Source organism: Vicugna pacos, chromosome 10 (assembly GCF_048564905.1).
Source record: "Vicugna pacos chromosome 10, VicPac4, whole genome shotgun sequence".
Classification (NCBI taxonomy): domain Eukaryota; kingdom Metazoa; phylum Chordata; class Mammalia; order Artiodactyla; family Camelidae; genus Vicugna; species Vicugna pacos.
Window position 1 is genome coordinate 5,196,159 of NC_132996.1, and position 15,669 is coordinate 5,211,827.

The following is a 15,669-nucleotide window of genomic DNA, read 5'->3' on the forward strand; positions in this document are numbered from 1 at the left end:
AAACTACAAAGTCCTATACAGACAAGAAATTATAACTTTGCTATTATATTTAAATCTCTTCTGTTAAAACTTTAATGTTTCCATGATTAATGTATTTAGTAAAAGCCAAGCTAAGGAAGACCTACTTCAATTAAAAATCAAAAATTCACTTGTTTGAACTGAGCTAAAAGAGAAAAGTATGATACAAGAGTTTAAAAATAGAGGATCTGAATGTAACGGAATGAACAGAGGCAAGAAGGGTTTCTTTATACCCTTAACTGCAGAACAGACAATATTGCAAGTCAGGAATTCCAAAAAAGCAGGAAAAGACATTCTTAAGGACTCCCACAACAAACTTTAACCTATGAATTCAATGTCATCAAGATGGGCTAAAATAGGCATTTCCAGATGACTATCCTGAAAAGACAAATTTCACACCTGAACCACTCCCCTCTCTTCTTTCTAACAGCAATCCATAATGCTAAGCAAGAATTCTCAAAGACAGAAATGGTCCTAAATACTAGGTGAAAGGTTCCTCAACAGCCACTTAAAACTGACGAATTAAATCTAGAGGCGTATTTTCTGAATTTTGTTTTTATTTAAATTTAAATTGGTAATCATACTGTCTAATAATAAAGAACTCTTATGTACTTGTGGCAATGTAATAAATATTTTCACCCCTTCAAACATTCATTTATTCCTAAACTCAATAAACATTTGAGGCCAAATAATGTACTGTGATATGATAAAATGCACTGTAAGTCTTAACAATGCACATGGCCTTTGACTCAGTAATTCAAATTATAATTAATTGAAGAAATAATTCAGAATTTGAATGCAGAAGCATGTACAAGAATTTTTATTAACTTAATATTAGTTAAACTCAGCAAGACAGAAAGGGTTTAAAAACAACAGTCTGAGTAATTTCTGATAGCGATACAACAGAAATGAAGTTACAAAAAAGACGAGGTAAAAGGTAATTTACATAAGATAATAGACGGATGTGGTTCTAAGCTGCTGAAGTGTAGCACTTAAGCCGAATACACATTTCCTTAGGTCTTTCCTTTACTCTTGAACACAGATTTCACAGGACAGACTGAGCTACGGAGGCAAAGACCACGCAAAAGGATGTCAGTATGGTAAGAGAACTAGGAAAGCTACAAGGCCCACAAAGACTTTATGATGAAGACCATTTGAGAAGTTACTGCTCCCGGTAGCCCCTGCAGCACCTTATGGGAACGTACCTCTTAACACCTCAATACACACAGCATCTTGTTCAGAACAGCTATTAAGTCAGAATTACAGGAAGTCAGAATATTTGCATCCGGTAACTGCTATTTTCAAAAAGTAATGTAGGAGGATTTGCTAGTAGACAGGTTTGGTTTGCAGGATTCGGCTGAAGGGATACGCCTAAAAGTTTCGAGGACTGCTTTGCCAACTTAAGTCTTCAAATGGAAAGTACTTTCAATAAACACGTCTTTGTAAGTTACTATTTCAAAGTTTATAGGTTATAAAAAGGATTGCTAAAACTTAGTAGAAAAATTTTCCATATGAATGATACTTGAGAAATCATATTTGAAATCGAACCTCTAAAATTTGATTAAAAAGATCAGTGCTTGTCATTCTCCAGTAATACGAAGTTTTAGAACTTATTCATACAATAAAACCTCCAATTTTATATAAAAACTGCATTAATAAAACCACTTGACCAAATACAAAATTATCCAGCCATATATCAGTATATATAACTTTTGCTTAGAAATAGGTACAGTATGATTTTAGAAGCATATTAAACTTTCACAGCATTTGAATATGTGAGTATCATGAAGCTTTTACTTTATGCCATTAAACTTTAAACGTCATTTAACCTAGAGATGAAATAGTACCATACAGAAGTACTCCAAGGGTTGGCAGAGGATCAAACTATAAATCCAACAAGGAAGGTCATGAGCAATGTGGCACAAAGAGCCTATTTTTAAAGATTTAAATGAGAGGAGAACAGCTTCCTAAGAACCTCTCTGAAAACTGCCTCATTTTACTTAAACTTGCATTTGAGTGATAGGAACATAAAACAAATACGCAGATGAGCTGGAAATATATCAGTTAGTGTTAGGAAAAGGGTAAAGAATTAAAACAGGTAGATGTGCTGCTACTGATTATAGATGGCCGAGAAAGACCTCTCTGAAAATGCAACGTTTTAAGTTGGTATCTGAATGATACAGAGAAGCCAACCACAAAAAAGAGAAGAGAAAAGAAAAAAAAAATAAATAAAAAACAACGCAAACAAACAAAAAAAGAGAGAGCAAACATACCGCGAAGGTCCTAAGGCGGGTCTGCCCACGAAGGCACAGTGGCAAGCGAGAGGGGTACTAGATGAGGTCAGGGAAGCAGTCAGGGGCCAGGCTGTGTGGGGCTTCGTAAGCTTACACAGTTGATCCTTGGACAGTGCAGGTGTTAGGGGCACTGACCTTCCACACAGTCAAAAATCCACACATAACTTAGAGTGACCCCCTGTATCCACAGTTCCTCCATATCCACAGTTCCCCATCCTCAGAGTCATGAAGGACTGTAGAATTTACTATTAAAAAATGTGCATAAAAGTAGACCTGTGCAGTTCAAACCCACGTTGTTCAAGGCTCAACTGTGTATAAATCTGGATTTTATTCCAAGTGTTTTGAGAAGAATTTGGAGATTTTATACAAAAAAAGCGAGATGATTAATTTTTTAAAGACCACACAGCCTTCTAGAGAGAAAGGACTAAAGAGGAGGTAGTAAGTGAAGCAGGGAGCCCGATTAGGAAAGCAGACACTGATTTCACAAACACGCGTGATGCGATACATTCTGGAGCTGATCAGGGTATTTGAGCACAACCATGAACTAAACAAAGTTTGTGCCCTCATGTGGCTAGCAACTGCCAACAATATTCTTCTAAACTGAGAATGCATTTGATTCTTTCAGTGTTTAATAAGAACACAAACTCTGGAGGAGGTTTGAATCCCATCATTTCATAGCTGTGTGATCTGGCTTCCTCATTTTTAAAAGGATGTAAAAATAGCCTCTCCTAAGGTTGCTGCGAGGATTAAACTATATAGCACTTAGAACAGTACCTGGTATACGGTGGGAGTTAGGTAGGTGTTAGCTATGATTATTCTTACGAACATTCACGTTTAATGTGTAAGAGTGAGTTCACTAGGACAAAACTGATCATCTGAAGCTAAGAGATAATTATCTCAAAATAGTACGCTGACATCCCCAAATGTAACAGTTTTACATACTAAAAAAGAACGATTATTCAGTACTATTAAGTTTCAGTGATAAGCATGGAAGGGCCAGTATAATTTTCCAATTCCACGAAACTCTGTGCTAGCTTGTTTATATGAGCAATTTTAACTTAGAGAAAACGTACATATGTTAGGCTTATTTGATTGCAATTTACAATTTACAATTAATAAAAAAGTTTCTATATAAAATTTTATATAAATTATATGAAAAAATTAAATAGAAATGGAGGATTTCTAGAAAAAATTGTCAGTATACTATTTTAGTTTTGCCAGACTTTTCATTTCCAACATAATTCTAAAACCTCCCGTGGTTTAGAATAGTAAAAATGCACTATTCTTGGATGATTCTGTGCTTCAAGTAAAATCTTTTTCAAATTCTTTCTTTGACATAGTTTTTCTAAACTTTTCTTGTACAAATATTAATATGGTGTATTTTTTCAAATGAGTGATAATTTTTAATTCTTCCTTTAAGACTATCTGAAAGACTTAAAAACACATTACACAGCTTGTTTGCAATGTAAAACAAGTTCTCCTTTTTTGTTTTAAGGCAAAAAATAACTCATTTTGAAGGCTTTATTTCCTGAAAATATGGTATCTGTGAATATGTTTTACTTTAATTATCTAAACCAAACATCTGATGGCCTGCTTTCAGATCCTAATCATGGACAAATGTCTAAATGTCTGAAGTGCTTTCATAAGAAAATAGTTTTTAAAACTCTAGATATCCTAAATACAGGATGTCAATTATGCATCAAATTTAACACAAAATTAAGTGTGGTCATATCCAGCACAAAGCACTGATTCTTTAAAACAGGTAGAGACTGTAAGATTAAGTGGAATAAAGGAAAAAAGACCCGGTAATCTTTCTAATCTAAAATCAGCAGAAAATAAAACATAAATTCAGAACAAATACTTCAAGTCTGTGGTCTAGTTCTTGAAGAGTGCTGTACTTACCCAGGGTTTTACATGCAAACTGAGCCATGGCACTTTGCAATCTGTCTGGTCTGAGAGCTTGTACCACAAGCACCTTAAAATAAAGTGCAGAGTATTTTTAAATAATCACGTTTCCACAACAGCTGTAACTAACAATAGTTAATCTTAATTAAACAGAAGTTGACCAAAATATGTGAACACTAATTACTGTACCACAGTATTTCCATGCCTCAAACTATCAAAGTAGGTATAAACAAAGATACGCTTTTAATAGCTCAAATATTACTAAAATCTATCAGATCCATCATCAAAAGTAAACACCAGCACGTAATGGTCGTAGGGTCAGCTGTGTCCTCAAGGTCTAATAAAGGGCCCAATGGCAGGTGGAAGTAAGGGGTGTAAGTAAAGGCGTTTCTGGTGGCAGCTGTGCAGAGGCCCAGAACTCTTCTCTAAACTTTCAAGACACTAATTTTACGCTGAATCACATATATCTATTCTTACATCTGTAAGTTTTCAAATAAAGCTTTTCTTAGCTGCACCCCTCTCCCCTTTTTTAAAAACAGATTTGATGAAATAAAATTCAACAAGGGAATACAAAGAGACAGAAACACAGCCAGCAGCCTAGTAAAGAGATACAAATGGGAGGGTTACTTCCTGGAGCACCACATCCTGTAGCCCCCCCAGCTCTAAGACTTTGGTCTAGCAAAGACTGAGTGGAACCCACCAGTAGGTTTCATCACTGTGTTTTGAAATGGAATGGAAAAAAAAAATCCCCTGTTCCTCACTGTACGGTCTTTTCCTTAGACAGAAGCCTGGGATATGAGTGAAGAACCTACACAGTCTATACTGTGATTTCGTTCTATGAGACAAGTTCTCTATTGCAAAGTCACCCTTGGGCCCGGGGGTAGAGGGAGTACGGAGCGCTTCCCTGGGAGACACCAACCCAGAAACTCTGCCTGTGGTTTCACTATCTGCACAAGGTGGCCAAGGCAGAACCCTCACCCACCTGTGCCCATGAAGGTTATCCTCAAAGCAAAGCTTTTATTGAAATGGCTTCTGAATGACAAAAGAAACAGGAAACACTTTTATGCATTTCGATAATTTACCTGCTGAAATAGGGAAACTTTCTTTGCAAGAATAGAAGGAAATTCTTGCTCACACATTGAATTATGATAATAAGTACGCCACAGAGCTGCATCTTCAAAGCAGAGCGTCTGATAAAGACTGGGGAGGGCAATCTGTAAAAATAAAAATAGCCATATGCAGTGATTATGACATACATGTAACAAACACACACTTCCTAAAAAAGTAAAAGGAAACTAATTACTGACAGATGTTTATCATTTGTTTTCTAATTTGTATTGGCTTATTTAATCATTTCTAGGTCAGAAATAGCACGGTAGACTAATCCAGAATTAAAAGAAAATATTTCCAACTAGTACTAAATCAAGTTAACAAATCTTTTCTCTATGTAAAAACATTGCTACCTATCTCCACCATGTGGAAAAAAGAATACTTTCACTAAAGCCAGGTGCACACTGCCATGCTCCACTGCCACAACGGAGTTCCACCGGTGGAGTGTAAAAATATGCCCGGCTTCAAATCTTGACTCTATATTTTCTAAGGGACTCTGTGCCTAATTTCTTCATCTGTTACGTAAGGACAGTAGCGGCAGCTGCTTCCCCATAGGGCACATGTTTAATGAGATGATCCATTTTCAAATTCTGCATAGTACTTTGAACACAGTCAGTCATCCACACCAGCTGGCTACTCTTAACATTTTAATTATGTGCTACTGGACCATAATCCTAGCTGTGAAGGAAAGCAGGACGAAGGAAAGGAAGAATGGAAAAGATTTCAAGAGAAGTATATTCACCTTTCAATCCCAACAAAAACAAAACTTTAGCCTGAGTAAGGAAAACAGAACTGTTGGGAGTTGGGCTTCTGAACTGCTTTTTCTTCCCTATGCCCCATCCTCACCACCCAACTCACACTGGGGGTAAAAAAAAAAAGGTGAGGTGAAAAAGAAGGGATGGGAGAAGTGAGAGTAAGAGAAAAAGAAAACGCTTTATTTGAAAAACCTAGATATTAAAGGCATGGTCTTTGCGATCAGAATGCTTGAATTAAAATCAGAGCTCCAAAACTTCCCAGCTATTTAATCATGGGTAATTACTTAATTACTTAACCTGTCTACACCTCAGTTTCCTCCTCTCAAAAACAGGCCTAGTTATGACCTCCTCAATAGATTATTTTGATAATAAGATTGCACCTGAAGTCTTTAACATGACGCCTGGCACACAACAGGTCCTCAAAAACATGAAATTAAAAATAAAATTTAGGCTCATGTTTAGCAACTCACTAAACTGATTCTCATTTCTCATCTGTAAAAAGAGTTAAAAATCTCTCTCTCTTAAAGTTGGTGTCATAAATGATAACATTAATTTGAAAACGTTTTGTAAACTAAAATGGTAACAAAACACTAATGTATGTTATAACTCTTCTCTGAATAGGAAAGTTGTCCATCCAAACTGCTCTGTGTTTCTTTACTTAACAGGAAATGAGTATGTGGAAAAAAGCATCGTTACAACTTTTAGGTTAACGCGGGAAGACTGTTTTCCCAAGTGTAAGTTCTTAGGGGATCAACTGTTCAAGCCATTTTAGCTGGATCCTGCTATTAATTGTGCCACTAGGATTTCATGAGATAATTCAGAAGACTTGCCCAATAATCCAGAAATCCCTTCAAATTCTATTTTTCGTAATTACTGATTTTCTGCATTTCATTGTAATTGCTTGAAAAATGTTTCCTGGAAAGCAGGAATCAAAGCTTTTATATATCTGTACTCACCATCCTCAACCAGCATATATTATAAATACTTAGTAAGTATTTAACACTATGGAATATCTAAACACAAAATTTACCTTATCCTTGTGTCATTACTTTGTCTACCTGTAATCTTAATTCAATCAACAACAACAAAAAAGAGCATTTAACAAGAACTGACTATGCATCTGGCACACAGCAGGCACATACTTAATAAACAAAGGAATGAATGAGTCAGGTTTCATGCTAAACATTAGGGACGTACAGTTAATAAAGCAAGGGTACTAATGTCAGTGGATTACAACCTAGCAGAACAGGCAGACATAACAGACCACTTCGGATGAGTTATGACAGTTGCTGTGATACAAACGGACTTAAGATATATGCCTACAGAAAAGATCAAAATTCAGAAAAAAAATCAAAGGAGGTAATGCTTTGGCTAAGCCCCGAAAAATAAACAGACATTTGAGAGGTAAAAACAGTCAAAGGCCATTTCAGGCTGAGGGGATAACGGGACAAGGACGGACAGGAGACACCGAGAGGTCGGACTGGAAGTAGAAATCTCCAGTTGAGTGATGAGAGCCCAAACCAAGAGACTGACTGCAGGGACGGAGGAGAGCTGAGTGAGAGATTTAAAAGGTGAACAGAAGTGAGAGAAACAGTTTGAATTTGAAATTTTTTCCAACTTTTTTCAAGGTAAGAATCATAACGCATCTTATTACTGATCCTCAATTATTCTACAAATAAGGCCTCCAAAGACCACATTAGAAGACTTATCTTTATATTCCCTGTGGGTATACAGCACAGAATCTCGCCAGTGTAGAGACTCAATACGGATACACTGAATGAAACATTAATTAATAAATTATTCTTTAAAGGACTGATCAGAGTAATTCTTTGATATTCTTTTACCCAGAAATTTCATGTCATATTCACAGAAATATCAACACTGAGTATGAATAAGTAGCACTAAAAATATAAATGGAAATAATTCAAATATAAAAAAATTAAACATCTCTCACAGTGAAAACAAGGAATACCTTTAATGTTGCCACCGCCCAGCTCCTTTCCTGATCTATCCAAGATGGAAGTTGATCCCGTATTCTTTGTTGAGAGTCCTTTAATAAGAGCAATTATTTTCCTTGGTGTTTTGGTAAAATTCAGACTTTCAAAGAATTAAAAATTGACTAGCTAATTTTATGAACACTAGTTCGGGCAAGAAAAAAGCTCATCTATGTATTTTTATTTTTTTATGTATTTTGCAACTCAGCATGGTAAAATTCTACATAAGGTAAAGATAACCATTTAGACAAATGTTACATTCACTTTCATTGGGCTTAATCTTTTGTGAAACTTTAGAAAAACTCAAAGGTAATAAGAAACTGCCAAAAATTGTATTATTTTTAATAATATCTTGCATTTCAGATACAATATAGGTTTTTCAGTACAGTTTGGATAGGCTGCTCTGAAGAATATTATCCACTACATGTTCAAATAGAAAATTAGAGAAAAAGCTAAATTTGAGTGAAATTATCAAAAGTTAAATGAAGTAATTTTTAACTCCATTTATATGAGAAAATTTTCCTAGTTATAATTCAAGATTTGATTTTCTTAGAATTACAAAAGTGTTCTCAGGACAAAACATATATAGTGAGAAAACAAACCATATTAATTTCTTATATTCAATAAATATTCTGAAAAGAATGTATGTCCTCAAAGACCAAAAAAAAAAAATACATTTAAGTCCATTTCACATTAGCACATAGAAGCAAGGACATATACCTCTAATTAAAATATAATCAACAATAGTTTAAAACTCCTCTGAGGCAAGTTATATTTCATGAAACCAAAGCCAGAATTATTTTCCCTAAGAGTGAAATAATTTTATTATTTTAACTTACAGCTTTCCTCAGCATGTCTCCAACAACCACACCTGTAAATGTATCCCATTCCTATTGAATAAAAATATGAGAAACACACAAACAATAACTCTATTAACCATTTAACAAATTTTTAAAAATTTCCCTATAAGATGGTTTATAATCCAACTTTCTAACAACATGGGAAAAAATAAAACTTCTTGCACATCTTCCCACTCCGAGCACATTAACATTATAAGGATGAGTTCATGCATCATTCCAACATAAAACATTAATATGAAATCTACTAGAAACAATTTTAAGACAAAAATACAACCACAGTATATATATATATATATATATATATATGTGAGTTTCAATATCTCAAAACTAAACTGTCTTATTTAATTAGCATTTGTCACTCCCTTTAATTTGTCTTCTATTCTATGTTATTCCTAACTAATAGATAAGGAATAAGGTGTAGCAAAAGGTTTTAAACTGTGTATATTGGGAAAAAAGTACTTCCATTAACTTATTTTTCCCAACAGTTTGGGAGAAGACTGTCATCATTCCTTTTTTTTTTTTAATTAATCCAGGGAATCAAGATTGATCAAGTGCTATGGAATCTACAGCTCTCAGAAAATCTATGTCTTCACTTTGGGTCACCCAGTCAGGTAGTAATGGGCACTACCATTTTATTTGTTAAACACTGGCCAGAAAATAAACCAAAAAACATACTAAAATTTGAGAGCAATATGGAGAAATCAGCAAAGCAACATAATTCCTTGTCTCCACCCGTTCGGACCAGTCACTCTTCCTACTGAAGTTTACACAGTCACAAAGAAAGAAGATATGAATTATTTCACTACTTTAAGTGAGTCAAAGAAAAATGTTCCCCTTTCCCAAAGATAACTTATTTACACTCCAGATGGAAAATCTAGGGAACACTAAGTCTTACACTGCAGAACATACTGATCACAGTGAAAACATTATACAAAAGGAGGGAAAAGCATCAAAGTAAATAGTATAAATAAAAGGAGTGAAGTTCATAAAGTTAGGAGCATCAATACAAGTCATCCAGAGCATGTGGCGTTAGAGGGAAACAAAGAATATAGGCACATGGAATGGTCTGCATTCATTCAAATGAGAAAAACCCAAAACATCGTTAACATCTAACCAAAAAGAGTCAAAGGTTATGAGGTCAAAGTTCCACTGTCCACACAGCATTCCCTGACACCCTGGCTACTGGACTCCCACTTCTGTAAGAATGGCCTAAACACGACAAAAGTCACTTACAAATAATTTTTTTTAATATTAGAAGCAAATCAGAGATGGTTTACTTGGCTCTATCTTGAAGGAGGTCCTTTTCAAGCTTGAGAGAGGTTATATGGCAGACCAGAAATGAAGTTAAATCACGCATTAAAAGATTAACATAAACCTGCAGGCTCAAAGGGAGTTTCTGAGAACAGCACACCCTCCTGCTTCACCTGCTGACCCTGAGCAAGTCAGTGGAGGCAGTAAATGATGTAGCGATAGACTCATACTGTTTCACTTTTTATATTTATCAGTCCCACTGCTTAGAACAGGAAAATAAGAAGGCTGACTCATCTGGTGCCCGGGAAAAGTAGACCTGTGTTCAGAAAAATCGAGGCAGCATGGAAAATATCTTAGCTTTCTATCTCTGCCTTACCATTGCTTCAGAATATTGGGTTCACCCGGAGAGAGCAGAACTGGAAATCAGCATCTTACACTTAATATCTGAGTAAAAGATTATCGGTTGACACGTAATTTACAGCCTTAAGTAACATCTAGTCTCACCATCAGTCTGTACATTACCAAATTTCTATGCAACTCTTCGCATTTTCCTCCTTTACTTTCACTTACGTTTTCTTGAAAAAGTTCAGGATGCATGCCTCGAACAAAATGCAAAGCGAACATCAACTGATCAGCCTGAAAAGAATAACAGATATTTTCTTGATTTTTCTAAATGTCTGTTTTAGGAAAAGCATAGCCCTTAAATTTTGGCTCACAAAATCTGTATTCTGTCATCAAATAATCTTTTATCAATGTAAGAAATGACTCTTCAGATGGCGTCTACATAGGACACACTTCTAAGTTGGGGTGGGAGGACACAGAAAATTTTCAGAGAAAGTTAAGGATTAATCAGTGTGTACATCTAATTAAAAAAAACCATTTAACTACCTTACATCTAATTGTGACGTTTAAATTAGTTATTACTAACCAGCTCAACCTCTTGCATTAGTAATCTTAAATTTGTCTGAACATTCTATATGCCCCTCAATCAAGAAATTTCACTTCTAGAAATTTATGCAAAGTGCATAATAAAGGTGCAGCAACTGTGGAAGAGTATGGAGGTGTCTCAAAAAACTAAAAACGGAACTACCATATATGGACCTAGCAATTCCATTCCTAGATACATATCCAAAAAAAATTAAAACACTAATTTGGAAAAAGACATGCACCCCAACATTCATAGCAGCACTACTTAACAACTGCCAAGATATGGAAGCAACCTAACTGTAACAAACTAGTGACTATAACAAAAAAAGACAGACTCACAGATACAGAGAACAAAACAGTAGCTGCCAGCGGGGAGAGAGAAGGGGAGAGGGCCACTACCGGGGCAGAGGATTAAGAGGTACAAACTGTTAAGTATAAAATAAGCTAGAAGGGTATACTGTACAACATGGGGACCACGGCAAGTATTTTAGAACTATAAATGGAACACAACCTTTGAAAATTGTGAACCGCTATCTGGTACACCTGTAACTTTACATAATAAAGAAAAAAAAAGAAACCTGAAAAAAAATTTAAACCGGAAAAAAAAGGAATTTTATTTCTAGAAATTTATGCAAAGTAATCATAAATGTAACTCCTAGATAAGAAATACGTATATTCATTGCAAGATGTTTTATAATGGACAGAAAACTGAAATAACTTGAATATTCACAAGTCTATCATAAGTGATAGTCCAAGTGTACAGCATAGCTCATATTGTTTATTTAAACAAACAGATTTACATAAACTTATGGATATACATCTGTAAAGGAAATTAGAAACAGATACCAAAAATTTTATCAGTGATTTATTTTTAAGGTTCAGGTTATTTTTGTTTCCTTATGTTTTCTGAGATATATTTTGCAAATTTTCTAAAATAAGCTTATATCATTTCCGTAAAAAAAAAAATTAAATGTTTACCACCATCTTTCCTACTAAAGTTTTAATTTAAACTTCAGTTTCTCCCACATTATAAATAATACTTCATATCTAATATTATATGTATATGATTATAAATGTACAGATAGATATAAGGATATTAAATACAATATATACAAAAGAAGTACAACAAAAAAAGACTCCTGTAAATGCTACCAGCAAGTGATCTTTCCTGCAAGAAAAATCACCCCTCTGTTGGCAAGATCCAGTGTCTTGACTAATACAATACAAAAGAAAAATTTATTTTATTAAAGTATATATTGAGTGTGTGTGTGTGTGTGTGTGTGTGTGTGTGTCTGTGTCTGTATACACACACACACACAAGCACAGCAAGTAACCAGTAACTACCTATCAATTAAATGAATAAATAAAAACAAACATGCACTCACAACTATAACACAGTCAATGAATGAAAGCAAAGCATAAAAGCTGGAAGCAGAGGGCCATCACTCAAGTATGGAGAAAAATAGCTACAGCCAACTACAGTGTGTATGAAACAGCTCCCATGTGACTTAAAAAATATAAAAAGCAAGGCATGTCATCTGGAGAGATCTGTGATGTTCTTCACCAGTAGATGGTTAGAATTCAGCTTTGGGACTGAACAGTAACCAGCTGGATAAACTACTAAGACGTTTATTTCACGGACTAATGGACATTTAAAATGAGCACAATAGCACCCTTCATCTAAGGTAAAGAAATAATGAACAGGATAAACAAGACAATAAATATCAAAAATGTATTTTTTTTGTGGTTTTAAAGCTCTTTACTAGTTTTAAACATAACAATGAAGTAAACAGCAATTAGACATCTACCAATTTTCCGTCCAAACAAAGCAAAAAAAACGATAGTGTAAAAAGGAAAATAACTACCTATACGTGTACAGCTGTAACTGTAAGTAATGAAATTACTGCTACATCACCCTCGCATCTAGGACCAAAACTATTTAGCAACAAAATGGGATGTGAGATTATTTGCTTATAATTCCTCATTCTACACACCTTAAAACTGAAGGCCGAATCGCTGATTTTCATAATGACAGTTACTAGAAGCCCTTTAAAAGGAAAGTATGTATCCATAGTTTCCATTCAAGGAGTTCTGCAGAAGTGCTCAATTACAATTCCTCGAACTTCCAATATTCCTTGTCAAAGTGCTGAGATGTACTTTGAAGCATTTATTCTGTCAAAGACCCTCAACAAAATCCCACTAATAGTAAAAATTACTATCTCCTTCTGAAGAATATATTAAGTATATCTTTCTCACGATTTTCTAAGAAGCCTATATAATTGGACCATAGTAACTCTATTTCTCACTTAGTTACCTGCCTTTCCAAAGTACTTCATTAATATAATTCAAGCTATACCCAAGAATTGATATTAAAAAAAAAATCCTAAGCAAAAACCCTGTGTTTTCTACAATATTCAAAAGGCTTCTAAAATATGTTTCATTGTTTTTTCCTTTGGGGTCCTATAAATATGAAGATTTCCATGACAAATTTCTCTCATAACTCAGGATCAGACATTAATTAGTTTACTTCCTAATGTGAGGGACAGAAAATTATTTTGTTCCCTAACCCAGGGGACATTTGGCATTATCAAGAGGTATTTTCAACTGTCACCGCAGGGGAAAGGGAGCGCTTGTGGCACCAGCTGATGGAGGCCAGAGGTGATATAAGATATACTAAAGTGCACACAGCAGCCCTTAATAACAACTAACTATGTGGCCCAAAATGGCAGTGATGCTGAGATTAAGAAACAGTGGCTAGAAAGTGACCTACGTATTCCACAGTCATTCTCTGTCAGCTGCTGAGATGCTCAGGGCTCAGTCAGCGGGCCCAGTGTCTGCTCTCCTTTCTCGTCACCTTTCTCCTTACTACCTCCCAAGTGCTGGAAGGCATTCTGGTTAGTAATGAATATTATTCTGGGAAAATATCAGAAATGCCAATTTTAATACCTTTTTACAAGGCAGAGTTATATAATTTAACCGAATACTGCATTAAATCAAGGTTCAGGTAGTATTTTACATGTGAAAAACACAATGTTTCTTACCTTAAACAGACAACGGCATATGTATTCATATACCAAATGTTTCAACGAGCTTATGAGAGACTGGATCCTCTGTTCTGTATTTTCAAAATCCTGCAGATTGCAATTTGAAAATTGAAAAACCATCAGGAAATTCATGAACATTTAAAAAGTATCCCACAGTTTGATCATGCTTATAAATTGTTCCTCCAGACTTAAAACTGATTCTAGAACAATGACCTTCGCCAGTCAAACTCAAGGAGCTAAATAAGTGCATTAAACCTTTACCTTAATATAATCAAAATGATGTATTTTTAATGTATAGGGTTAAAGATTTCAATAAATGAAAATGACAGTCAATTTCTAATACTACAATATGAGCTGAATTTGACCATACCACTTTGATTCCTAATGGCATTAAAAATGCTACATCAATCTGAATTACCGGTATTGTAACTGCCAACCCAGCCTCAAAACAGTATTACCAGAACCACACTATAAAGAATTTCCTCATCCTCGGTATAAGAATCTCAGCAATCTTAAACCGTGCCCTCCAGGTTGAATTTGAAATCTGTGGCATCAAAACTTATAGTTTTAGTTTTGTACTTGCTTTTGTACTTCTATTGTACATGATTGCCCATGATTTGAAAAATTATCATTAATGGCTGTTTCCTCTGATTAATGGAAACTGGCCTGGGTTAGAAAATGTGGAGGGGGATGCTGTCAAGACTGGCCTTTTCCTTGGTATGACATGAGTGTTCCATCTTACTTCATTCAGGGTGCACTTGGAAAATACATGCCTCTCAAAGTTCAATTCCATTATAACATTTAGACTAAATTTGCTTGCTCCCTTGTGATAACTGAACGAGGGGGAAAAAACGAGTGAAATAATCTTAACAATTTAATGATGTGCACCCAGGATGAATGAGCAGTGTGAAACTAGCAGAAAACATCGTGACCGGGCACTCAGATGCATCAAACGTAGGTTCCTGGCCTTGTTAGTAGCATGCTCTAACCAAGAGCTCACCATTCATAGTTCATGCCACAAACACTCCTCTTAATTTTACTATTTATGAACAAAGGTCACATGTGAAATTCAAACTTGGATCCACTAAAAGACACTCTAATGTGACACAAAATATAGTACTTATAAGATCCAGTAGACTTTCAAAACACTGGAAAACAAGTTTTTCACTCTACATATTTAAGATTATATTAGTTTTTAAAATAAATTCAAACATCCACACAAACGCACGTGCATACACACATGTATACATACAAAGGTCAGTGTTATTCAAAGCCATATTATCACAGAACTATTGTCAGTGAGGAAAGACGGGGCTATAAGCTTTTCTAAGCAGTACAAAACAACCGATTTTGTTTATTAAGTTTAGTTAGAGCTTCTAACTTACGTGTCAGTTCTTATGCTACAGTTTATTGGGTCATTGAATTTTAATATAAGTATCTTTTGACTAACAGATGAAAATGAATTTTTAAATAATCTTATCACTGTGGATTTTCTAAGTAATTTACATGAA

At 34.9% G+C, this 15,669-nt stretch overlaps 1 protein-coding gene across 4 annotated transcripts in view; it reads right to left on the minus strand.

Annotated features, from left to right (window-relative positions):
- The window catches only part of DYNC2H1 (dynein cytoplasmic 2 heavy chain 1), a 265,953-nt gene that overhangs the window by 117,879 nt on the left and 132,405 nt on the right, over positions 1 to 15,669 (minus strand). For all 4 annotated transcript variants that reach the window (XM_072968893.1, XM_072968892.1, XM_072968891.1 and 1 more), the window contains exons 70-75: positions 14,156 to 14,245; positions 10,758 to 10,823; positions 8,916 to 8,966; positions 8,055 to 8,132; positions 5,300 to 5,431; positions 4,215 to 4,287 (exon numbers count right to left, since the gene is read on the minus strand). In XM_072968893.1, coding sequence (XP_072824994.1) covers positions 4,215 to 4,287; positions 5,300 to 5,431; positions 8,055 to 8,132; positions 8,916 to 8,966; positions 10,758 to 10,823; positions 14,156 to 14,245 — 490 coding nt within the window. The remainder of the gene's footprint in view (positions 1 to 4,214; positions 4,288 to 5,299; positions 5,432 to 8,054; positions 8,133 to 8,915; positions 8,967 to 10,757; positions 10,824 to 14,155; positions 14,246 to 15,669) is intronic.